At 42.0% G+C, this 26,670-nt stretch overlaps 2 protein-coding genes across 2 annotated transcripts; both read left to right on the plus strand.

Moving 5' to 3' along the window:
* The first annotated feature begins 20,648 nt into the window (after positions 1-20,648).
* Positions 20,649-21,611, plus strand: LOC126082483 (olfactory receptor 5C1). Its single transcript, XM_049894990.1, has one exon. The coding sequence runs from the start codon at positions 20,649-20,651 to the stop codon at positions 21,609-21,611; it is 963 nt and encodes a 320-aa protein (XP_049750947.1).
* A 3,518-nt stretch (positions 21,612-25,129) lies between these two features.
* On the plus strand, positions 25,130-26,080 carry LOC126082484 (olfactory receptor 1K1). Its single transcript, XM_049894991.1, has one exon. It carries the CDS (start codon positions 25,130-25,132, stop codon positions 26,078-26,080), a length of 951 nt encoding a protein of 316 aa, XP_049750948.1.
* Positions 26,081-26,670: the final 590 nt, after the last annotated feature.

Consider the following 26,670-nt stretch of genomic DNA (forward strand, 5'->3'; position numbering starts at 1 on the left):
ATTCAAAGCAATCTACAAATGCAATGCAATACCAATCCAAATACCAACAACATTCTTGAAAGAGATGGAAAAACTTATCATTAATCTTACATGGAAAGGGAAAAAGCACCAGATAAGTAAAGCACTATTGAAGAAGAAGAGTAAAGTTGGAGGACTTGCACTACCTGACCTCAGAACATACTATACAACTATGGTAGTCAAAACAGCCTGGTACCAGTACAACGAAAGATATATTGATCAACGGAACAGAATTGAGAACCTAGATATAAACCCATCTTCTTACGTTCACCTGATCTTTGACAAGGGTACAAAGTCCATCAAATGGGGAAAAGACAGCCTTTTTAACAAATCAACCAACCAACCCATTGCTGTCGAGTCAATACAGACTCACAGCGACCCTGTAGAACAGAGTTGAACTGCCCCATAGAGTTTCCAAGGAGCACTTGGTGGATATGAACTGCCGACCTTTTGATTAGCAGCCATAGCTACACGACCAGGGCTTCCTTTTAACAAATGGTGCTGACAAAACTGGATGTCCATCTGCAAAAAAAAATGAGATAGGACCCATACCTCACACCATATACAAAAACTAATTCAAAATGGACCAAAGACCTAAATATAAAGGCAAAAATTATGAAGTTCATAGAAGCAAAAATAGGATCAATGCTAGAGGCCCTAATACACGGCATTAACAGTATACAAATCACAACCAATAACACACAAACTCCAGAAGATAAGCTAGATAACTGAGATCTCCTAAAAATTAAATGCTTACACTCATCAAAAGACTTCACCAAAAGAGTAAAAAGAGAACCTACACAGTGGGAAAAAAATTTTGGCTATTACAAATCAGACAAAGGTCTAATCTCTAAAATCTACAGGAAAATCCAACACCTCTACAGCACAAAGACAAACAATCCAATTAAAAACTGGGCAAAGGAAATGAACAGACACTTAACCAAAGAAGACATTCAAGAGGCCAACAGACAAATGAGGAAATGCTTGTGATCACTAGCTGTTAGAGAAATGCAAATCAAAACCAAAATGTGATACAATCTCACCCCAGTGTTACTGGCACAAATCAAAAAAATAGAAAACAATAAACGTTAGAGAGGCTGTGGGGAGATTGGAACACTTATGCACTGCTGGTGGCAATCCAAAATGGTACAACCATTTTGGAACATAATATGGCACTCCCTTAGAAAGCTAGAAGTAGAAATACCATGTGATCCAGCAATTCCACTTCTAGCAACATATCTTAGAGAAATAAGTCGTCACATGAATAGACATATGCACACCCATGTTCACTGCAGCATTGTTCACAATAGTGAAAAGATGGAAATAACCTAGGTATCCATCAACAGATGAATGGATAAACAAACTATGGTACATACACACAATGGAGTACTATGCAATGATAAAGAACAATGACTCTGTGAAGCATCTCACAACATGGATGAATGTGGAGGGTATTCATTACGCTGAGTGAAATCTGTCAATCACAAATGGATAAATATTGTATGAGACCACTACTATAAAAACTCATGAAAAGGTTTACACACAAAAAGAAACAATCTTTGACAATTATGAGGGAGGGGAGGGGATGGAAAAACACTAAATAGACAATAGATAAGTGGTAACTTTTGTGAAGGGTAACCAATACACAATACTGGGGAAGCCAGCACTACATGTACAAGGCAAGGTCATGGAAGTTCCACAGACACATCCAAACTCCCTGAGGGACCAAATTACTGGGCTGAAGGCTCTGGGGACCATGGTCTCAGGAAATATCTGGCATAACATAGTTTATAAATAAAATGTTCTAGTGGGATGTAGACCCCAAATTCTCATAAGACCAGACTTAATGGCCGGACTGAGACTAGAAGGACCCCAGTGGTCATGGAACCCAGACTTTCTGTTGGCCCAGGACAGGAACCATTCCCGAAGCCAACTCTTCAGACATGGATTGGACTGGACAATGGGCTGGAGAGGGATGCTGGTGAGGAGTGAGCTTCTTGGATCAGATGGACACTTGAGACTATGTTGGCATCTCCTGCCTGGAGGGGAGGTGAGAGGGTGGAGGGGGTTAAAAGCTGGTGAAATGGACACGGAAAGAAAGAGTGGAGGGAGAGATAGGGCTGTCTCATTAGGGGGAGAGTAATTGGGAGTGTGTAGCAAGGTGTATATGGGTTTGAGAGACTGACTTGATTTGTAAACTTTCACTTAAAGCACAATAAAAATTATTTAAAAAAAAAAAAGAAAGAAACTGTTCTACATTCTACTTTGGTGAGTAGCATCAGGGGTCTTAAAAGCTTGTAAGCAGCCATCTAAGATACTCCACTAGTCTCACTCTGCCTGGAGCAAGGGAGAATGAAGAAAACCAAAGACACGAGGGAAAGATTAGTCCAACAACTAATGGGCCACAACTACCAAGGCCTCCACCAAACTGAGTTCCAGTACAACTAGACAGTGCCAGGCTTCCACCACCCACTGCTCTGATGGGAATCACAATAGAGGGTCCTGGACAGAGTGGAGAAAAATGTAGAACAAAATTCTAACTCACAGAAAAAGACCAGACTTAGTGGCCTGACAGAGACTAGAGAAATCCCAAGTATGTGGCCCCCAGACACCATTATAAGCTCAGTAATGGAGCCACCCCTGAGGTTCACCCTTCAGCCAAAGATTAGACCAGGCCCATAAAACAAAAAGAGACTAAATGGGCACACCAGCCCAGGCAGGAACGTTGGTAATGGGGAACCCAGGGTCGAAAACGGGTGAGTGTGGACATGTGTGGATATGTCGTGGGGTTGGTAACCAATGTCACAATAAGCTAATTTGTTCTGTAAACCTTCATCTAAAGGTTTACAGAACAAATTAGCTTATTGTTTAGTATATATATATATACATATTTTATATATATATATATATACTAAACAAACAAAAAAGATCAGACTCACTGGTCTGACAGAGACTGGAGGAACTCCAAGACTATGGCCCCTGGACACCCTGCTAACTCAGAACTAAAGCCACTCCCGAAGTCTACCTTGCAGCCAAAGATCAGTCAGGCCTATAAAACAAGCAATAACACACATGAGGGATATGCTTCTTAGTTCAATCAAGTATAGAAAACCAAATGGGCAACACCTGCCCAAAAGTAAAGATGAGAAGGCAGGAAGGGATAGGAAAACTGGACAAATGGACACTGAGAACCCAGGGTGGAAAGGCAAAGGGGGAGAGCGCTGACACATTGAGGGGATTGCAACCAATGTCACAAAACAATCTGTGTATAAATTTTTGAATGAGAAAATAATTTGTACTATATACTTTCATCTAAAACACAACAAAAATTATTTTTTTTTTAAAGTAAGCCTTTTATTTAATCTTCGATTCAACTATCAGGCATTCCTTTTTATTATTTAAAGATGAATGATCCATTGTATTACAATATTCATATATATATAACTTAAGAATATTTTAGACTTTCTCCTTATGGCTAAATAATACTCCATTGTATGTATGTACCACAATTTTTTATCCATTCATCAGCTAATGAACACTTGAGTTGTTTCCACCTTTTGGCTATTGTGAATAATGTTGCAATGAACATTCACATAACAAGTATCTGATAGAGTCTCTGTTTCCAGATCTTTGAGGAATATACCTAGAAGTGGAATTTCTGGGTCATATGGTAATTCTATTTTTAACTTTTTGGGGAACTGCCAAACTGTTTGCCACAGCAGGTATACCATTTTACATCCCCACCAGCAATGGACAAAGTTTCTAATTTCTCCACATCCTTGCAGCAAGAGTGATCTTTCAAAAACATAAGTCTCATCATGTCTCAGCCCTTCTTTAAATCTCTCGATACCAACTCATTGCTTTCAGGATAAAGAACCAAACACTTAGCAAGGCCTCAAAGGCCCACTATTTGCCCCTGCTTGCCTCTCTAGCTCAGTCACACCTCTCTCCATCATTCTTTGAGCTCTGGCCCCATTGGGCTTCTTCCAATTCCTCAAACATGCCATTTGCATTCCCATCTCAAGGCCACGCTCTCCTCCACCATTTTTGTTTAGTTAATGCCAACTCTTTCTCCCTGAAAGCTCGATGAGAAAAGGGACAGTGGCTATTTGGTTCATCATTATATTCTTAAACCTTAAACTTAAATCCAGAACATGGTAGATCTCAATGAATATTAGTCGTATGAAATAATGAACACTCTACCGATATGAAACACAGATTAACTATAAGACACTCCATGAAAACGAGGTGATTCTGGGTTGCAGCTTTTCACCCGTGGGCATCCACTTCCCACAGTTAGAGCCGCTTGGTCCTAACTTCAGGCTCTGCCTTATTCCGATCTCTTAGGGAGTGGCTCTCAATTCTGAATGTACATTCAAAGTGGTTTCAATCCTGGGAGCTGAATTAATTTCCTGAGCACTTATTGTGTGCCTGGCCCTGGCCTCAGGTTGCTTTCAATCTATTGCAGAGTCAAACACAATTATCTGTTTCCTTGACTGTCTCAGATTCATGCGCGTGTCCAAGATGCAGAGGGGAAAAAGTGCATCTGCTGCAGAAGATGATATTTGAGCTGTTTCTACAACAAAAAGTAAGCATTTACCAGGCAGATAAGGAAGGAGTAGGAACTTTTAGGCAAGAGGAATAGAGTGAAGTGTTAGGAGGACCACAAGAAGACTCTAGGTTTGTGTGCAAGGGCTTCAAAGACCATAACACCAAAAACCAAACCCATTGCCATAGAGTCAGTTCCAACTCATAGCGACCCTGTAGAACAAAGTAGGGCTGCCCCATAAGGTTTCCAAGGAGCGGCTGGTGAATTCAAACTGCCAACCTTTTGTTAGTAGCTGTACCTCTTAACCACTGTGCCACCAGGGATCCTCAAAGACCATAAAGCACAATAAAAATATTAAATCCCACTAATGGACCACAACTACCACAGCCTCCACCAGACTGAGTCCAGCAGCACAACTGGATGGTGCCAGGCTACCACCACCAACTGCTAAGACAGGGATCACAATAGAGAGTCCTGGATAGAGCTGGAGAAAAATGTAGAACAAAATTCTAACTCACACACACACACACAAAAAAAAAAAAAAAACAGACTTACTGGTCTGATAGACACTGGAGGAACCCCAAGACTATGGCCCCCAGGTACCCTTTTAGCTCAATAATGAAGTCATTCCTGAGGTTCACCCTTCAGCCAAAGATTAGACAGGCCCATAAAACAAAATGAGAGTGAAGGGGCACACCAGCCCACGGGCAAGGACAAGAAGGTAGGAGGGGACAGGAAAGTTGGTATTAGAGAACCCAAGGTCAAGAAGGGGAGAGTGTTGACATGTCATGGGTTGGCAACCAATGTCACAAAACAGTATATGTACTAATTGTTTAATGAGAAGCTAGTTTGCTCTGTAAACCTTCAACTAAAATGCAACAAAATTTTTTTAAAAATTGTGTCCCAAAAAATGGATGGGAAAGTGAGCCAAAAGGGCCCTCTTATTGAGTAGTTGATTATCTTCCCCACATAGAGCCTGGCAACTCACTCGGCCAAACTTTTCCAACTTCCCCAGACACCAAAGAATGAGTCATCCTGGCATTCCCCTGCCACCACCTATCACAGAGTCCCTAAAGGATGTGGAGATAGGGAAGGAAGAGGCAGGAGGAAAACAAAAAGAGGCCATTCCCTCAGGACTCAAGAAGAGTATAAGTCCCCCTGTTCCTACCTCTGGGTGGGGCATGTCCCTGCTTCTCCCCCCTTGCCATTCTCACTCTAAAGGCTGGAGTGAAGCTGCTCTGCCGGAAAAACTCTCCACCACCTCCATCTTCTAGGTATGTCCTAACGGCCCAATAACCAGACACCATCACCGTCACAGCAGCTAGTATGTGGACCAAGCAGATTAAATGTCTGTGTGATGGGGAGGTATGGACTGAGAGCTCAGGGTTATTAGAAAATGGACAAGCCACATATTGAGAAATGCCAGGAGCCAGTCTTATCAGACTTAAATGTGCTCATGAGTATAGCAGGGCATGGAGAGATGAAAGAGCTTAGCAAAGAGAAGGGAGCTAGCAGGAATAGATCTGCAGATACCAAGGATCAAGAAAACTCTTCAGAAAGCTGGAATCCAAAGATGTCGGAGCTAGAAATGCTGTCCTACATATGTCACATAATATCACCTATTCTCAATGTGTAGTGCCCAGACCAGCAGCATCAGCATCACCTGGGAGTTTGTTGGAGATGCAGAATCTCAGGGCCCTCCCCCGTCCTAATGAGGTAGAGTCTGCATTTAACAAGATCCCCAGGTATGCGCATTGTTGTTGTTAGTTGCCATGGTGTTGATTCCAACTCATGGTGACCCCATGTGTGCAGAGTTGAACTATACTCTATAGGGTTTTCCAAGCTGTGACCTTTCGGAAGCAGATCACCATGCCTTACTTCTGAGACACCTCTGGGTGAGTTTGAACCGCCAGCCCTTCAGTTAGTAGTCCAGCGCTTAACCATTTGTGCCACCCAGGAAATCCCTGGTATACACATTAAAGTTGAAGAAGTACTGCTTTGAGTCCCAAATCAAGCTGCATATCAGAATCACCTGAAACATTTTTTTCAAATACAAATTTCTGAGCCCTGCTCAATTGAATCAGAATTTCTGGGGGCTGTATGTAGCAATCTATATTTTCACAAAACTTCATCAATAATTCTAATGATACCAATTCATAGAGTAGACTGGGAACCTCTGATCTTGTCTAGTCTGTTCATTTTAAAGAGAGGAAAGATGGTGGCAAAAACTAACTGCATAATCTATTAAGACTTAGCTAGGGTCTCAGCCTAGAACAGCATTTAAAAAGAGAGCTGGATTTAGCGCCAGGAGATCTGAATTCAAGCCTAACCGTACCCCTTCATAGCTGTGTATCATGGGACAAGTCTCTTCCCTTCTTTAAACTCAATTTTCTTACCTTCAAGGAAAGTTACTAATTCTTACCCAGAGAAGGCAAGGGACTTAAGGTAGCTGGAGCTGTGGTCAGAAGAGACTGGGGGGAGTCCCAGCCCTGCCACCCACCAGCTGCAACACCTAGAGAAAATCCTCAAGGGGTAGCAGCAGAAGAGAAAGGAAGGCTAGAAACCAGCGTAAATTGATCTAGACTGGGTCAGGCTGTATTAAAGAACGTTTTAAGATGTAGAAAGGCAGGCACGTGAACACAAAATCTTTCTTCAGCTAGAGAAGCTGGTTCTGACATAAGCTTCCCCAAGAGCATGTTCATGCTCCTAGGGGAAAGAAGAATTATCCTAGAAAGAGTAATCAGCTGTCCTGGTTTGCACAGGACTGAGGAGCTTCCTGGGACACAGGACTTTCGGGACTAAAACTAGGACAGTACCAGGCAAACTGGAACAGTTGGTCTCTCTAATGCTAGCATGCCTCAAGTCCTTCTGTTGCAGAATGGGATGCATAAGGCTTCAACCAGCTCCAGCGAGCAAACAAGAGAACTGGTTGCATCATTCAACAAGGGTTTATCGAGCATCTACTATGTGCCGAACTCTGCCAGGTACTTGTGTGATAACTACCACTGTCCTCATGCAGATACAGCCCAGAGGAGAAAACTCCTTACTAACTTAATGTGAGGTTGTACTTTGAGTTACCTTGTGCTTACCACTTTGGCTTAATTTAATGAGAAGAAAAACTAAGCGGATTTTCATTTTATAATTTTCATCAAGATAAATTCCAGATAGATCAAATATTTAGCCATAAAAATGAAATTATAAAAGTATTATAAGAAAAGAGTCATAGAATAGTTCTATAGTCTTAGAATGGAATCAGAAAGATGCTGATTGTCAAGCACAGCGGGGCTACCCCCACCAAGGATTCCTGAGAAACATGGAGAAGAAATATGGTGGCAGCCACTAGTTAATAATCCAATATATCTGTGAGGTGTAGTCTCCTGTTGATGACACGGGAATATGTAGAAAGAGGAAATGGATTCAGAAAAATGGGGCTCAACCTGATTCAGCATCTTGCTCCTGTGTGTCCTAGAGCAAACTGTTCCCTTCTCACACCCTCAATTTCTTCATTTCTGAAAAATGATGATATGTTTGTGTTATTACCCTACTTGGCCATCATGCACATCACCAAATGGGCTAATATATATCCAAAAGTACCTTGTAAACTTTGCATTACGATTTAAATGGGTATTACAAATATCATTATTAAGAATCTTGTCTTCAGAAAGAACACAGAAACAGACTCTATCTCCTTCGCTTTTATATATTTGTTTTTTATTATAAAAGTGATGTATGCCTGTTACATAAATGCAAAGATCATATGAAAACATAACACTGAAAAAAAAAGTCATACATAATACCACTCTCAGAGATAACCACAATTAAGAATTTGGTGGATCTCTCTCTCTCTCTTTCTCCACATACACACACAGACACATACGTGTTTTGACAAACGTGAAATCATGCTATACTCACAGTCTGCAACTTGTTTGCACTTAAAACTATATCTTAGACATCTATCAATGTGAACATGTGTAAAAACAAAAACCAAACTCATTGCCGTGACGTCGATTCTGATCCACAGTGACTAATGTAGGACAGACTAGAACTGCCCCATAGGGTTTCCAAGGAGAAGCTAGTGGATTCAAACTGCCAACATTTTGGCTAGCAGCCGAGCTCTTAACCACTGTGCCACCAGGGCTCTATTAACATGTATAGCTCTACCTTACTCTTTTAATCTACTGTATAATATTCTGTGACATAACTATGCCATAATTTATTAATCCTATATTGATGGGATGTTTCCATATTTTTGCTTTTAAAAAAATACTGCCATGGACATTCCTGCACATATATTTTTGTGCATCTGTGTAAATACGTCATGTAAGCCCCTTCAAAGAATTCCCCCAAGAGAAGCTGCACATTGAGGGGCCCAAATTTCCTTCTAGACTAAGCCAGTCCAGACCTTTTGTAAGTTATATCCACAGTCTGTCCCTTGCAGAAACAGCTTGCAAATCAAATCTAAATGTGATCCCAGCTCCATTTCTCACTACTAAAATAATCTTGATTAAGTCACAGAACCCTGATGAAACTTCCTTTATTTAGAAATTAATTATTCCATAGATTGTGCTGTAATAACTAGGTAGCCCTCTGGGGAAGAATTGAATTAGGTCCTCACTTTACAACTTAAATCAAAATAAATTCCAGATGGGAGGCGGGATGAGAGGACGGGTGGGGTGGGGGTCAGGAGAGCAACTAGGAGTATATTAGCAAGGTGTATACAAATTTTTGTGTGAGAGACTGACTTGATTTGTGAACTTTCACTTAAAGCACAATAAAAATTAAAGAAATAAATAAATTCCAGATGGACTAAATATTTAACCATAAAAAATGAAACCTTAAAACTCTAGAATAAAAAAGTGAGACAATATTCCCAGAATTTTAGAATGGAAAGGGGTTTCTATGAATAAAACAAAAGCCAAAATTCACAAAATAAAAACCAATAAATTCAGTTACATAAAACAAAAATATAAATTTTATAGAGAAAAAAGAACGATCAAGACTAATGACAAAACGAAAATACATATTTATATCATAAAGAGCTCATTTCCACAATACATAGTTTCTTTCAGTTAATACAGTGACCAAAAATTCAACAGAAAAATGGACCAAAAAAAAAGTACAGACTTCACAGAAAAGTAAATACAAATAATTCTTAAGCTTATAAAAGAAATGCTCACTCATAATAAAATAAATGAAAATTGAAACGATAGGGAAAAATTTTACTTTAAAATTGAAACTAGAAGGAGGTACTTAAAGACCAGGCTTTAAGAAGCAGAGTAGAAAACATTTAAAAAGAAAATAAAAAGAAGCAGAGGTACTTTTACATATCAGTTCAGCCAGAGTCTCAAAACACAATATTGTGGAGAGTGTTGAAAAGCACGCGCTCATACATTGCTAGTCAGAGTATAAACTGGTTCGACATCACTGTAGAGTGACTGACAATATCTATCAAATAAAATGCATATACTCTTTGGCCTAGCATTTCTACTCCCAGGAAATTATCCAACAGACATCCTCACACAATAGCATCTGCTAGAAGTTTTGTAGCATTGACTGCAATAGCAAAACATTTAATGCCTATCACTAGCATTACGGTGCATCCATAAAATGGAATAATATGAAGCCTTAAAAACTCTTTGTATCCTTCTAGAATGATCACCAAAATACAGTGCTAACTGGGAAAAAAAAGTAAGGTGCAGAAAAGTTCATGGTATGCTAACATATAAGTTTTAAGAAGACTATACATACTTAGGAAACCCTGGTGGCGTAGTGGTTAAGTGCTATGGCTGCTAACCAAAACGTTGGCAGTTTGAATCCACCAGGCACTCCCTGGAAACTCATGGGACAGTTCTACTCTGTCCTGTAGAGTCGCTATGAGTGGGAATTAACTCAACAGCATCGGGTTTTTTGGTTATACATACCTAACAAAAGGCTGGCAGTTAGAATCCACCAGCTGCAACTTGGAAACTCTATGGGGCAGTTCTATTCTGTCCTATAGGGTCGCTGTGAGTCAGAATCAACTTGACAGCACTGGATTTGGTTTTGGTGTATCTATATGTTCATAAAATATCTCTAGAAGGATATTCAAGAAGCTGGTAGCAGTGGCCCCCCCTAGGACGTGGAAATAGAGGACTTGGAAACAGAGTGGGAAGAAGGCTTGTTTTTTATTGGATACTTTTTTGTACATATTTAATTTTATACACTGTGTTGTATTACTGTTTAAAAATAAATAACAAAAAACAGGCAAGGGGAAAGCACTAACTTCTTAAGTTGCACTCTTAAATTTAAATATTAATATTTAAATTTAATTTTTTAAAGAATTTTGGAAGATTCATTTGGATGGCTGTGAGAAATTCAGGGTTAAAAAAATGGAAATTGAATCTCAGGGAAGGTATGTGCCTAATCAAAGGACAGCAAATATGATTCATTTCTCCTACTAATCCCATTGGCTTCCACAGGCTGAAATAAGAAGGACTCTAATACTAGTCTGAGTAGTGAGAATGAGTAGTCTGACTGATGAGCAATGTCTGCCTTGATCACAGGGTGGAGGCATAGCATCAACTTTACCATACATTCTCTATGCCACATGGCTCCAACCATGTGACAGTGCTACAATACCCCCATCTGGTGGCAGCATATATTTAAGAGTGAGTACCTTTTGGGGAGATGAACACACAAAACTAAAGTGATATGGTGGCAGAAAATATCACAAACCCTTTACCATTTCAGCATAACTGTAGATTGTGATGACTGGTTATAGATTCATAGAGAAGACAAAAGTTAAATTGGGCATTAAAGGATGGCTAGGATTTGATTAGGGGAAGAAGGGCAAGAAAGGAATTCCAGACAAGGGTAATAATTTCGAAAGAGGCACAAAAAGTGGGGATGAGGAGGCCTAGCATTGGAGGTAAGGAGAAAAGTGAATAATGAGAAGGCTTGACTAGAGCAGAAAGATTGTACAGAAGAAACAATATTAGAAAAGTGATTTGTGCAGACGCTTGACTGAGGAGTTTGTATTTATTTGACGTATATTTAAAAAAAAAAAAAAAAGCCATTGCCACTAAGTTCACTCTGACTCATAGTGACTCCAGAAGCAGACTGCCATATCTTTCTACGGAGGAGCAGCTGGTGGGTTTGAACCGCGGACCTTTCGGTTAGCAGCTAATCGCATTAACTACTGCACCACCAGGGCTCCTTATTTGATGCACCCAAAAACCCACAAAAAATTGTGGGTCGTGGGAGTAAAATGTTTAGGCTAGCCTATAAGAAGCAGAGTGGAAAACATTTAAAAAGAAAATAAAAAGAAGCAGAAAGGGGAAGATGTGGTAGGCATGGAGACTAGCTGAAAAGTTCACACATTATCCCATTATGAAGCTTGGGCTGGGACCACGGCAGTTCATGGAGAGAAGTGAAACGGCACAAGAGACACCACTGAGGCACAACTGACCAGGGGCCCTATGACTAGGAAGGAAGAGAGTGGGAATGGAGTCACCCTCACAAGTTAAAGACCCTTTTCAAGGCTTCGATTTCATCATCTATGAAATAGGCATAAAAGTATTTTCCTAATAAGGGTGTGATAAGTCTGAAATGAAACCATGCATGTAAAACGCATGGAGTATCATAAGCCACCCTGTAAACCGGGAAGAAAGAGAGAAACATGCTCCTGTCCTTCACATACACATCAGTTTGTAATTATATATATGTGATTATTTGATTAAGAGCGCTCTCCTCCCATCAGCCTGAAAGCTCTATGAGAGCAGGGACAAATCTGTCATATTCACCTCTATAGTTCTGTGCTCGTACAGTGCCTGTTACATGTTGCTGTTATTAGGTGCCGTGGAATTGGTTCCCTCTCATAGCAACCTTATGTGCAACAGAAAGAAACACCACCTGGTCCAGTGCCATCCTGACAACTGTTGCTATGTTTGAGCCCACTGTTGCAGCCATTGTGTCAATCCATCTCATTGTGGGTCTTTCTCTCTTTCTATGATCTTCTGCTTTCCTGATATGTCCAAAGTACATGAGACGAAGCCTGGTCATCCTTGCTTCTAAGGAACATTCTGGCTGTACTTCTTTCAAGGCAGATTTGTTCGTTCTTCTGGCAGCCCGTGGTATATTCAAAATTCTTCACCAACATCATGATTCAAAGACATCAATCCTTTTTTGCTCTTCCTTATTCATTGTCAGGCTTTCACATGCATATGAGGCAATTGAAAATACTATGGCTTGGGTTAGCCGCACCTTAGTCCTTGAAACAACATCTTTGCTTCTTAACACTTTAAAGAACTCTTTTTGCAGCAGATTTCCCCAATGCAATACGTCGTTTGATTTTTTTTTTTTTTTTTGTACTTCAGATGAAGGTTTACCGAACAAACTAGTTTCTCATCAAACAGTTAGTACACACATTGTTCTATGACATTGGTTAACAACCACACAATGAGTCAACACTCTCCCTTCTCCACCCCTGGCTTCCCTATTACCAGCTTTCCTGTTCCCTCCTGCCTTCCAATCCCTGTCCCAGCGTTGGTGAGCCCCTTCTGTTCCATGGGCCTGTTCAAACTTTGACTGAAGGGTGAACCTCAGGAGTGACCTCATTACTGAGCTGAAAGAGTGTCTGGGGGCCATACTCTCAGGGTTTCTGCAGTCTCTGTCAGGCCAGTAAGTCTGGTCTTTCTTTTTGAGTTAGAATTTTGTTCTGCACTTTTCTCCAGCTCTGTCCATGACCCTCCATCGTGATCCCTGGCAGAGCAGTCAGTTGTGGTAGCCAAGCACCATCTTGTTGTACTGGACTCGGTCTGGTGGAGGCCATGGTGGATGTGGTCCATTAGTCCTTTGGACTAATCTGTCTGTTGTATCTTTAGTTTTCTTCGTTTTTCCTTGCTCCCGAAGGGGTGAGACCAGTGGAGTATCCTAGATGCCACTCACAGGCTTTTAAGACAGCAGACACTACTCACCAAAATAGAATGTAGAACATACTCTAGAAACTATGTTATGCCAGTTGAGCTAGACATTCCCCAAAAGCATGGTCCCCACAGCCCTCAGCCCACCAATTTGGTCCCTCGGGGAGTTTGGATGTGTCTATGGGGCTAAGTGTTTCCTTGTACAGGTTGTGCTGGCTTCCCCAGTATTGTGTACTCTCTTACCCTTCACCAAAGTTTCCACTTATCTATTGTCTATTAAGTATTTTTCCATCCCCACCGCTCCCCTCACTCATAACCACCAAAGATTGTGTCTTTTTGTATGTAAACCTTTTCATGAGGTCTCATACAATATGCCCTCCAGATTCATCCATGTTATGAGATGCTTCACAGATTTACTGTTGTTCTTTATCGTTGCATAAAACCCCACTGTGTGTACGTACCACAGTTTTTTTTATCAATTCATCTGCTGGTGGGCATCTAGGTTGTTTCCATCTTTTTGCTACTGTAAACAATGCTGCAATGAACATGGGTGTGCATATGACTATTTATGTGACAGCTTTTATTTCTCTAGGATATATTCCTAGGAGTGGGATTGCTGGATCATATGGTATTTCTATTTCTAGCTTTCTAAGGAAGCGCTGTATCATTTTCCAAAATGGTTGTATCATTTTGCATTCCCACCAGCACTGCATAAGAGTTCCAATCTCCCCACAGCCTGTCCAACATTTGTTATTTCCTGTTTTATTGATTCATGCCAGTAATGCAGCAGTGAGATGGTATTTCATTGGGGTTTTGATTTGTATTTCTCTAATGGCTAGAGATTGTGAGCATTTCCTCAAGTGCCTATTGGTCACTTGAATGTCTTCTTAGGTGAAGTGTCTGTTCATTTCCTTTGCCCATTTTTTAATTGGATTATTTGTCTTTTTGTTGTAGAGGTGTTGGATTTTCTTGTAGATTTTAGAGATTAGACCTTTGTCTGATCTGTAATAGCCAAAAAATTTTTCCCAGTCTGTAGGTTCTCTTTTTACTCTTTTGGTGAAGTCTTTTGATGAGCGTAAGTGTTTAATTTTTAGAAGAACCCAGTTATCTAGCTTGTCCTCTGGAGCCTGTGTGTTGTTGGTTGTGGTTTTTATCCTGTTAAGCCATGTATTAGGGCCTCTAGCATTGATACCATTTTTTCTTCTATAAACTTCATGGTTTTTGGCTTTACATTTAGGTCTTTGGTCCATTTTGAGTTAGTTTTTGTATATGGTGTGAGGTATGGGTCCTGCTTCATGTTTTTGCAGAGGGACATTCAGTTTTGCCAGCACCATTTTTTAAAAAGGCTGTCTTTTCCCCATTTGATGAACTTTGGGCCCTTGTCGAAGATCAGGTGACCATAGGTGGATGGATTTACACCTGGGTTCTCAGTTCTGTTCCATTGGTCGGTGTATCTGTCATTGTACCAGTACCAGGCTGTTCTGACTACAATAGCTGTATACTAGGTTCTGAGGTCAGGTAGTGTGAGTCCTCCTACTTTATTCTTTTTCTTCAATAGTGCTTTACTTACCCAGGGCTTCTTCCCTTTCCATATAAAATTAATGATAAGTTTTTCCATCTCTTTCAAGAATGTTGTTGGTATTTAGATCAGGATTGCATTGTATTTGTAAATCACTTTGGGTAGAATTTTCATTTTCACAATGTTGAGTCTACCTATCCATGAGCATGGTATGTTCTTCCATTTATGTAGATCTCTTTTGGTTTCTTGCAGTAGTGTTTTGTAGTTTTCTTTGTATAGGTCTTTTACATCCCTGGTTAGATTTATTCACGGGTATTTTATTTTTTTAGGGGCTATTATAAGTGATATTGTTTTCCTGATTTCCTTTTCATCGTTCTCTTTATTGGTGTATAGGAATCCAACTGGTATTTGTATGTTTATCTTGTATCCTGCTAGTCTGCTAAATCTTTCTATTAGTTCCACTAGTTTTCTTATGCAGTCTTTGGGTTTTCTATGTATAGTATCATATCATTTGCAAATATGGAGAGTTTAACTTCTAGTTTGATTTCTTGACTGCCGTTTCCATGGCATTGACTGTGGCTCCAAGTAAAATGAAACCTTTACAACTTTTTTTTTCCATTTATCATGATGTTGCTTATTGAGCCACTTGTAAAGATTTTTTGTTTTATTTATGTTGAGGTATGTTCCACACTGAAGGCTGTACTCTTTGAACTTCATCAATAAGTGCATCAAGCCCTCTTTGCTTTCAGCAAGCAAGGTTGGGTCATCTGCACATCACAGGTTGTTAATACATCTTCCCTCAATCCTGATGCTGCATTCTTCTTCATGTAGTCCAGCTTCTCGGATTATCTGCTCAGCATACAGATTGAATAAGTAAGGTGAAAGGATTCAACATTGATGCACACCTTTCCTGGTTTTAAACCACTCAATAGAGTGGGTGGTTAATAAATATTTTTGAATAGATTAGAGATTAATAGACTGATACATGGTAGATATATACGTATATAAATACATAATAGATAGACAAATAAACAGACAAACTTCAGAGACTCCCAGAGGCTGAAAGATGAAGGTAGAAGTCAGACAGAAACAGAGATATTGGAAAAATTAGGAAAGACAATACACTACAGTCAATTTTAGCCTAAATGGAGCCAGGAGTCTGAAAGTCCAGGAAACTTCAATCTTCCAGTTCCTTTCTAGTGTTGATTAGCACTGAAGAGAGAAGCAGAAACTGTTCCTGTGAAAACGTCAGTCCTCCTAGTCTCAGTGGTAGGCCCTGCAATGAACTATACACTCCAACCCCAGGATGTCAAGATTGTTCCTTATGGATAGTAAGGCAAGACAGAAAAGTAAACGGAAATTTAATTGTGTGTTTTGCCTACAGTCACACACACATTTCATAATACCTACTTAACTAAAGTTTTGGGATCCTTGCACCCAAAATTTCAAAGTATCTTAAAAGCCCTAAAGTCTCATTGTTCCCATTTTACAGATGGAGAAATGGAGAGCTCATCGAAGCAGCTGTGCTTCTCACTTTGTAAAGGTGAGTGGTGTTTGCTTTCCATGTGAAAAGACTGAAACACACAAGGGATTGGCCACCAGCTGGGTTCTGGATACAGAAGTTCAGCTGGCCAGGAGACTATATTCATAGGGAACATGTAGTTGAGTGGATCCCACAGTTTCCTCTATCTCTAGAGGTCATGTGACCTCCACCAGTGACCCCACCAAGGAAAAGGTGAAGATACTTAAAATTGTTTATCCTGAAGAATACATGGATGAATTAGAAATGATCCAGACCTCAAGTTGCTCAATTGGATGAGGGGAGACAAACTCTTAGACAGGTAATTATGAAACAAAATAGTAGGGCTATTATACAGAAAGCCAAGTGAGTGAGGTTCCAACACAAAAGGTTGAAGAGTGGGGTGTTCAGATAAGGCTTCCTGGGAGAGATGACCCCTGAGCTGAGTCTTAAAAAATAGGAAGGATTAGCCCTGGACATGGGAAGTGGATAAAGGTGATGAGACCATCTGAGATGTCCTGGGGTCATTTAGCTGGGACCCTCATCCTTGACTGAAACAACCAGCAGTATGTTTTATGTATGTACATATACATAGAAAACAGATATCATTATTTTGTGTTTTTTTCATTAATCTATATATTTTTATGCAAATTGCTTTTTTATCTCAACATGTTTTTGAGATTTCTCCATATTGATACGTATAGATTGAATCCATTCCTGTTGAAGTGCCATGAGCCTATTCATAAACATTGATTTTGGCTAATGTTTCTATTACAAACAGTCCAGGAGTGTACACCCTTGTGTATGTCTCCTTGTGTATATGTGTAAGAGTCTTCAGAGGTAAACACCAAGAAGGGGAATTATGAGTGTGTGCACAGTTTTGAGTAATTAACTGCCAAATTGTTCTCCAACTGTCCTGATTTACATTCCCACCAACATGTGATATCCTCAAACTCTTTCATCCAAACTGCTGCTTTGTAGGAAGATCTTTATCATCCTCATCAGGTAAAGGTATGTTGCAAAACATCCAAACATCTCTTAAAAGAAGGGGAAAGAACACTTACTCAGCTCCAGGCCCTATACTGCACACCTATTGCCTCTTAGAACCTCCCGCCAACTCATATATTATGATTCTCACCTTACAGTGAGAAAACTGAAGCTGAAAGAAGTGAAGTGACTTGCTCCAAGTTATACACTAGAAAGTGGGTATGCTACGGGCTAAAGTGCATACTCTTTTCACTGTTTCATACATTCCACTAATATTTATCAAGCACTGATTACATTTTGTTGTTAGGTGCCATTGAGTTGGTTCTGACTTATAGCAGCCCTATGTACAACAGAACGAAACACTGCCTGGTCCTGCGCCATCCTTACAATTGTTATACTTGAGCCCATTGTTGCAGTCACTGTGTCAATCAATCTTGTTGAGGATCTTCCTCTTTTTCGCTGACCCTTTGCTTTACCAAGCACGATGTCCTTCACCAGGGACTGATCTCTCCTGATAAGATGTCCAAAATATGTGAGACATAGCCTCACCATCCTCCCTCTAAGGACCATTCTGGCTGTACTTCTTCTAAGACAGATTTATTCATTCTTTTGGCAGTCCATGGTGTCTTAGTCATCTAGTGCTACTATAACAGAAATATCACAAGTGGATGGTTTCAACAAAGAGAAGTTTATTTTCTCACAGTCTAGTAGGCTTCAAGTCCAAATTCAGGGCATCAACTCCAGGAGAAGTCTTTCTCTCTGTCGGCTCTAGAGGAAGATCCCTGTCATTAGTCTTCCCCGATCTAGAAGCTTCTCAGCACTGGAACCTCAGATCTAAAGGACAAGCCCTGCTCCTGGCACCGCTCTCTAGGTGGTATGAGGTTCCGCCAACTCTCTGCTCCCTTCCCTTTCCTTTGATCTTTTTTAAGATAAAAGGTGATACAGGCCACACCCCAGGAAAACTCCCTTTACATTGGATCAGGGATGTGACCTTAGTAGGGGTGTTACAATCCCAGCTTAATCCTCTTTAACATAATCTAATCTTGCCTCATTAACCACAGGCAGAGATTAGGATTTACAATACATAGGAAAATTACAATCACGAAATGGAGGACAACCACACAATACTGGGAATCATGGCCTAACCAAGTTGACACATATTTGGGGGGGACACAATTCAATCCATGACACAGGATATATGCAATATTCTTCACCAACACCATAATTCAAAGGCATTAATTCTTTGGTCTTCCTTATTCATTATCCAGCTTTCACATGCATGTGAGGCAATTGAAAACACCATGGCTTGGGTCAGGCAAACCTTAGTCTTCAAGGTGACGTCTTTGCTTTTCAACCCTTTAGAAAGGTCTTTGCAGCAGATTTGCCCAATGCAGTGCTTCATTTAATTTCTTGACTGCCGCTTCCATGGGTGTTGATTGTGGATTTAAGTAAAATGAAATCCTTGACAACTCCAGTCTTTTCTCCATTTATCATTATGTTGCTTATTGCTCCAGTTTCAAGGATTTTTGTTTTCCTCATGTTGAGGTATAATCCATACTGAAGGCTGTAGTGTTTGAACTTCTTCATTAAGTGCTTCAAGTCCTCTTCACTTTCAGCAAGCAGGGTTGTGTCATCTGCATAACACAGGTTGTTAATAAGCCTTCCTCCAATCCTGATGCCATTCTTCATTTAGTTCAGTTTCTCGGATCATTTGCGCAGCATACAGCATGAATAAATATGGTGAAAAAATAGTCCTGCAATTCATTTTTTTGTATCTGTAGGGCCTGGTGTGTAATCAGTATGATGACAGTATATATACCACACTGATTACATACCAAACCCTATAGGTATAAAAATGAATTGCAGGACTATTCTTAACGCATAGTAATACTCAATATATGTTTGCTGAATCAAAGAGTTCAGGGACCACAAAGGATATAAAAACCCAAACCAAACTTATTGCCTTTGAGTCGAATTCCAACTCACAGTGACCCTATAAGACAGAATAGAACTGGCCCATAGGGTTTCCAAGGCTGTAACCTTTACGGAAGCAGACTGCCACATCTGTCTCCCATGCAGCAACTGGTGGGTTTGAATCGCTGACCTTTCAGTTAGCAGCCATGCACTTTAACCACTGCATCCACCAAGGCTCCTTATGAAGGAAATAGATATATAAAAAATATTTGCAATAGAGTGATGAAGTGCTGTAATAGATATGTGCTTCAGTACAGTAGGGCACAAACAAGGACAAGTTTTCTTTAGGTAGATCAGGAATGCTACACATTGGAGATAGCATCCAGCAAACACAGAAAGAAGAAACAGGTTCTAAGTAGAGGGACTATGAAGCAACATTGCATTTTCTGGGAGTTACACTACTCTTGATTGCCTTAAAATTGTTTCCTTCCAGTTTTGAGGCAGGGCATCTAGTTCAATTCAATTCATTAGATTTTTATTAAATGCCTGTTTTGTGCCAGGCCCTGTACAAAATACTTTACATGCATTATATCGTTGAATCCTTGCCAAAAAAAAAAAAATCTGCAAGCTTTTTATTCCTATTGTAAGGATAAGAAAATTAAGCTCAGAGAGACATTCAAATCATACATTCTTTCCACTCCTCACTCTCTCCCCAAAACACCAAGCCACTCCTGCATTCTCCTTTTCCAGGTCTGACTCCAACGGGAAGGTGTCCTCCCAGCAAACTTCAAGACCCATAGCTAGTTACCCTTTGGATTGAAGAGATGCTTTCTGCCCACTCCACTTAGTCTCTTTTCCTCCCCGAGAAACTAAAGAGAAAAATCCATATAGAGTCATGGAGTTTTTAATCCTTGGCCAGACACAAAATATCATCCCATTCATCATTCACTTATTTAACAAATATTGATTGAGCACCTACTATGTGCTAGGCAATGTCCTCCATACTGTGGATACAATAGTAAATAAGACAGACAAGACTCCTAACCTCATGAAGATTAAATTCTAGTCACTTTGCAGCTAGAAGCTAAGGTTTTGAGATGTTAAAGGGCTTGTCCAAGGTTATTCAGTAATTTTGTGACACAGGTAAGACTAAAACCCAAGTCTACCTGACTGCCAGTGCAAAGTCATGACCTTTCTCTCATCTACCTTTTGCTTTGTCCACTTCAGTCTCTGTCCACCAGGATGACTCCAGAGAACCTCACAGGGGCCAGGGTTGTGCCTGCTGAATTCATCCTCCTGGGCATCACAGATCGCTGGGACCTGCGCATTACCCTTTTCCTGATCTTCCTGACTGTCTACCTAGTGAGCCTGCTAGGAAACATGGGCATGGTGCTGCTAATCTGCGTGGATGCCCGGCTCCACATGCCTATGTACTTCTTCCTGGCCAACCTCTCTCTGTTGGATGCCTGCTATTCCTCAGCCATTGGCCCCAAGATGCTAGTGGACCTGCTACTGCCCCGTGCCACCATCCCTTACGCAGCCTGCGCCCTCCAGATGTTTGTATTTGCAGGTCTGGCTGATGCTGAGTGCTGCCTGCTGGCAGCCATGGCCTATGACCGCTATGTAGCCATCAGAAACCCTCTTCTCTATACAACAGCCATGTCAAGGCATCTATGCCTGGCCTTGCTGGGAACATCAGGCCTGGGAGGAGCAGTGAGTGCCTTTGTCCATACAACCTTCACCTTCCGCCTGAGCTTCTGCCACTCCCGTGAGATCAACAGCTTCTTCTGCGATATCCCTCCACTGCTGGCCATCTCATGCAATGACACCAGTCTCAATGAACTCCTCCTCTTTGCCATCTGTGGCTTCATCCAGATGGCCACAATACTGGCTATTGCTGTGTCCTATGGCTTCATTGCTGGGGCTGTGATCCGCATGCATTCAGCAGAGGGCCGCCGACGAGCAGCCTCTACCTGTGGGTCCCACCTCACAGCTGTGGCTATGCTCTATGGGACACTCATTTTTATGTACCTACGTCCCATCTCCAGCTATGCCCTGGACACTGACAAGATGGCATCTGTGTTCTACACCCTCGTCATTCCAGCTCTCAACCCGCTCATCTACAGCCTCCGTAACAAGGAGGTGAAGGAGGCCCTCAGGAGGACCCGGAGCCGATTCTGTTGTACAGAGCCGGGGCACTCATGAAAGGTCTGGGGGGTGTGGTTAGGACTGACTGTGAAGAGGTGAGGAGCATGCTCTTTCAGGCCCCTAGCACTGTTGGTAAAAACGGATGTTCCTCTGGCTTGTGTGTCTCTTGTCATTGTTTAAGGGACTACAAAGGAGGAGAAAAGGGAAGCATACATAATGGAGGCAGAAGTGGCTAGACCTAGAACCAATACCAAGACAAGGTTAATGTTGCTACTGAGCTGCCTTAGGTTCCCCAATGTTCAAAACATAAAAGTTCCTAAATGTTACCTGGTGAATCAACAGATGGTTTATTGGCCACCGGTACTTATACAGGTTGATCCCCAGAAATACCAGGTTAGAGTGGTAATGACTCCAAATGTTCCTAGATTCTTGTCCTTTTTAGGGTTCTTGGCCAACGAGTCTGCTCCTGCTCTCCTTGATCTCACACCATGTATCTGTCTGCATGGTTACTTCAGTGGATCACCTAGACGCAATAATTACATAAAACCTACAAATCAACTAGAGGAAAGGCGAGGTTGCAAGTGACTACGTCAGGCATGTTTAATAGATAGCAAACAAACAAAAGGAGAGGGAGAAGGATTGGAAGACAATAACATAGCCCAATCTGGAGAATGAAAGAAGAGAAACAGATTCTTGCCCTTAAAATGAGATGCCCAGTAGAGGTTGCCCAATTCTGATAAGGTATTTCCCTTTTATACCTCCATAAGCACCATTTAACAAGACAGAAAATCAGGCCAGGAGCAGGTTTGGGGTGGAGAAGCCTGAGGATTTGATTTGGAGCACTTATTACACAAAATGAGTCAGGCCCTGAAACATGAGTTGGGTTCCAATAAGCAGAAAAGGGCATTTTAGAGGGAAGGACGGGTGGACAAAAGCACAGAGAAGTAAAATTAGCTTGGTGCATGCAGGAGACTCTAAGGACACCAATTTAACTGGAGTGAAATGGAGAAGTGAAAAGAAGTCTGAGGACTGGAGATCAGGGGATGGAAAAGATACCCTGTGGCTTAGATATCAGGTAGGAGAATCTGGACTTTATTCAAAAGACAATAGAGAATCTTTGAACGTTCACATGTTTAAAGTCCTCCTTTATGATTGTTCTGACAATGAATTATGCAAATCCATTCCCACCCGGAGAGCTAAAAAGAGGCAAAATTCTCTCAGGCCACGAAACACACCAAGCAACACATACTCCCTCAAACACAGACCCAGTCTCCTATCAGAAATATTCATGCACAAAGCAACATTCTCATAGAGGCTCAGATACAGCTGCACACTCAGACATGAGCTCACAGCCATAAACAGTTGCACAGAGACACAATCACTCTCTCCACACCCAGACATACGATGCTACACACACTTTCAGACACACACACACTCACACCACTCACATCACCAGCCACCACAGGCACAATCCCTCCTACACTCCTACACTTCCTATAAGAAGCCATAAGGCAACAGCTGAGGGGATAAAAGGGTTGGCCCCAGAAGCTAATCCTGTAAACCCTGGAGAATCCAAACTCTGCTTGGGATTCAGGTGTCAATCAGATGCTTCTGTCTGGCCCTCCATAAGACAGGGACTGGGGAGCAGCAGCTTCACCATGCTTGGGGCTCCTAAGTGTCTGTCCTATACCAGACAAACTAGTCCCCAGAGTTGGAGGCAGCTGCCAACCATCCCTGCCCCCATCAAACTGGGCCCTAGAGAAAAAGAATAACAAGTCCCAAGGTTGAGCTGCTTCCTGCCCCAAGGATGAAGGCCTGGGGAGGGGTTGCCTTTGGAGAGAGACGAAGGTGCTCACAAGGTCCCAAACCCCATAAATGGCCAATAACTCCATCCTCAGACCCTCTAGTAACAGGATATACCTAGGCTCCAGCTGCTGTGCTCTCCAGTGATGTGGAGAAGCCAGAGGGCACACTAGGGGGGCAAGGGGCCAGGCTGCAGAGTGTGCAGATCTGTCTTAATGTGTACGACTGTATGCATGAGTCAAACGTGTAAGTACGAGAGCATGTGTGTTTCATGTGAGGCTGTGATTGTGCATCACTATCACTGCATGATGGTATCACTGTGGCAGGACCAGTGTGTATGTGGATGTGCTTCTCTAGAGTAGTGCATCTCTGCTGTGATCCTTCATGAACATATGTGAGTGTAGCCATGTGTGAGAAGGTGTGAGCTGTGGGGCCCTGAGATTGTGCATGAGGATGTGAATGTGTGATCAGTGATGTGCTTGGTGTGACCGGGCACCTTATCGCAGAGTAGGTAGCCAATGGAAGCATGGATGTGAATAATGGTCACAGTAGCTGTGCATGGTGCTACATGCCTCCACGAATAATGAGTATGTGAATGACTGTCACCCTCTGGCCTCAGTGCAATGTGTGATTGCATTTGATCATGTATTTCTGTGCACAATTATCTAGGTCTGTAGTCTCTGTGGTTATTCTTCTCTGTGTGCCAACTTAGGTGTGAATACATGTGCTGGGTCCACATTTCTGCATAGGATTGATCATGCCTGTGTGTTTGCAGAGACTGGCTTGAGCTACACATACCTGCATGCCTGCACTTGTGTGTTTGTGACTACATGACTGTCCCTGCAAACAGCTCAGTAAATCTGAATGTTTATTGGGACCAACTTAGACATGGGTAAGAACTGGTTCAGTTTCCAAAAGCAATTTTATAAACAGGCTTTCCCCCTTTCTCTTACCCACTCCTGGAAGGTGGAACATGATAGGAGTCAGAGCAAAGGTGCTCTACAGAGCAAAAGCCAAGAGATTCTTCTTAACCAATTGAGGAAAGAAAGGAAAACACTAGAGTAGGGAGATCCTTCGCTTGATTTTTTAATTCTTTTAATAGAGAATGACAAGGAAAAAAATTAGGGGGGTCATTCCCCTGAAGTGACAGCCTCAATATAGACCACAGCAAAGCCCCCAAACCTATTCTGTAAAATCCCATCCCTTTTAAGACCACCTCTTGGAGCACTGTTCAAGATTTCTGCAATGGGATTCATACAGAAAAAATGAAGGCATTGAAACAATTTGTCTCTGTCCTTAGGAGTTAAGTCTCTGCCTTTGGCAGGTGTGTCTGTCTGTTCACGTGAGTTTCTGACAAAGGGGTGTGCATTTGCTTTGTGCTCAGTTGAGTGTTTGATTTCACGAGAAAAGGTTTCCAGAGATATGGGGAATCATCCAGATTCTTTTGTTCTGTTTTTTGTTTGTTTGTTGCTTAAAATCACAAAGTATCAAACTTGGAAATTACCCTGAAGATCACCTAGATCAATTTTCTCATTCTATAGATGGGGAACCTAAGGCCCAGAGAGGATAATGGTTCCGAGATGTAAAGTGATTTGGCCACAGTGCAGAACCAGTATTTAAATCCAGGTCTGTCTGACTTCAAATCTATGATTTTTTTATGGTCAAGAAGCCTTGAGCAATGTAGTTGCCCCTCACCTTTCTCCTTAGACACTGGGGAGATGACCCATCAGTAGAAACGAACCCTGGGGTTCTGGGCAAAGAAACACCCGGCCATGGATGCTGCCAACAAGTCTTCAGAGGGAGCCCCATTCATCCTATTGGGACTGATGACAAGTCCTGGACAGCGGTGGCCCCTCTTTGTGCTGTTCTTGGTCTTGTATGTGGCAGGCATCCTGGGAAATGGACTCATTGTGGCCGCCATTCTGGCCAGTCCAGCCCTTCATGCACCCATGTACTTCCTGCTGGCCCATCTGTCCTTTGCTGACCTCTGCTTTACCTCTGTCACTGTGCCCAAGATGTTGGCCAACTTGCTGGCCCATGACCGCTCCATCTCCCTGGCTGGCTGCCTGACCCAAATGTACTTCTTCTTTGCCCTGGGTGTAACTGACAGCTGCCTCCTGGCTGCCATGGCCTATGACCGCTACGTGGCCATCCGGCACTCCCTCCACTATGCCACGAGGATGTCCCGGACCACGTGCACAGCCCTGGTGGGGACTGCATGGGTCATATCCCATGTCCACTCTCTCCTGCATATCCTGCTTATGGCCCGCCTGTCTTTCTGTGCCTCCCATCAAGTGCCCCACTTCTTCTGTGACCACCAGCCTCTCTTAAGGCTCTCATGCTCTGACACCCGCCACATCCAGTTGCTCATCTTCACTGAGGGTGCTGCAGTGGTGGTTACTCCCTTCTTGCTCATTCTCACCTCTTATGGGGCCATTGCAGCTGCTATTATCCAGCTGCCCTCAGCCTCTGGGAGGCTCCGGGCTGTGTCCACCTGTGGCTCCCACCTGGTTGTGGTAGGCCTCTTCTATGGGACAGTCATTGCGGTCTATTTCCAGCCCACATCCCGATATGAGGCACAGCGGGGTCGCGTGGCCACTGTCATGTACACTATAGTCACACCCATGCTGAACCCTGTCATCTACAGCCTTCGGAATCGTGATGTACAGGGGGCGCTCCGATCCCTTCTCCCTAAGCAAAGGATCTTGGCTAGTGACTTCTGAGAGCTGGACTCCAGCAAGGACAGACTGTATCATGAATGTGAACAGCTAGTCTGTGCTTAAAAAAAAAAAAAAAAAATTGTATTAACAGTTACCATTTTCTGAACATCTAATATGAAGCAGATCCTTGCCTGATCTTCTTTTATTCTCACAACAACCTTTGAAGCAGACCGTATGATCCTGTTTTTCAGAAGAGGAAATGAGCTTAAAGAGAAGTGGCTTTCCCAAGTTCACACGATTCTTAGATGGCAAACCTGGGCCCTTTCTGCAACATCATGCCCTCTTCTAACAGTCCATTCCAGGTATTTAGATTATCTTGTTATTTTCTAAGGACTTAGGGAGGAGTCCCTGGGTGGTGCCAATGGTTAATTCCTCGACTACTAGCCAAAAGGTTGGCTGTTCAAACCCATCCAGAAGTGCCTTGGAAGACTTGCTTGGTGATCTACTTCTGAAAAGTCACAGCCTTGAAAACTCTATAGTTATACTCTGCACACATGGGTCACCATGAGTTGGAATCAACTTAATGGCAACTAACAACAACAAGGACTTAAGGAAGAAAAGCCTGGTGATCTACTTCTGAAAATCAGCCAATG

The sequence above is a fragment of the Elephas maximus genome, chromosome 9, assembly GCF_024166365.1.
Source record: "Elephas maximus indicus isolate mEleMax1 chromosome 9, mEleMax1 primary haplotype, whole genome shotgun sequence".
Taxonomy (NCBI): Eukaryota; Metazoa; Chordata; class Mammalia; order Proboscidea; family Elephantidae; genus Elephas; species Elephas maximus.

Bases quoted from the DNA above. Each gene is read 5' to 3' on its own strand.
- LOC126082483 (XM_049894990.1), top strand. From the start codon at position 20,649: ATGACTCCAGAGAACCTCACAGGGGCCAGGGTTGTGCCTGCTGAATTC.
- LOC126082484 (XM_049894991.1), top strand. From the start codon at position 25,130: ATGGATGCTGCCAACAAGTCTTCAGAGGGAGCCCCATTCATCCTATTG.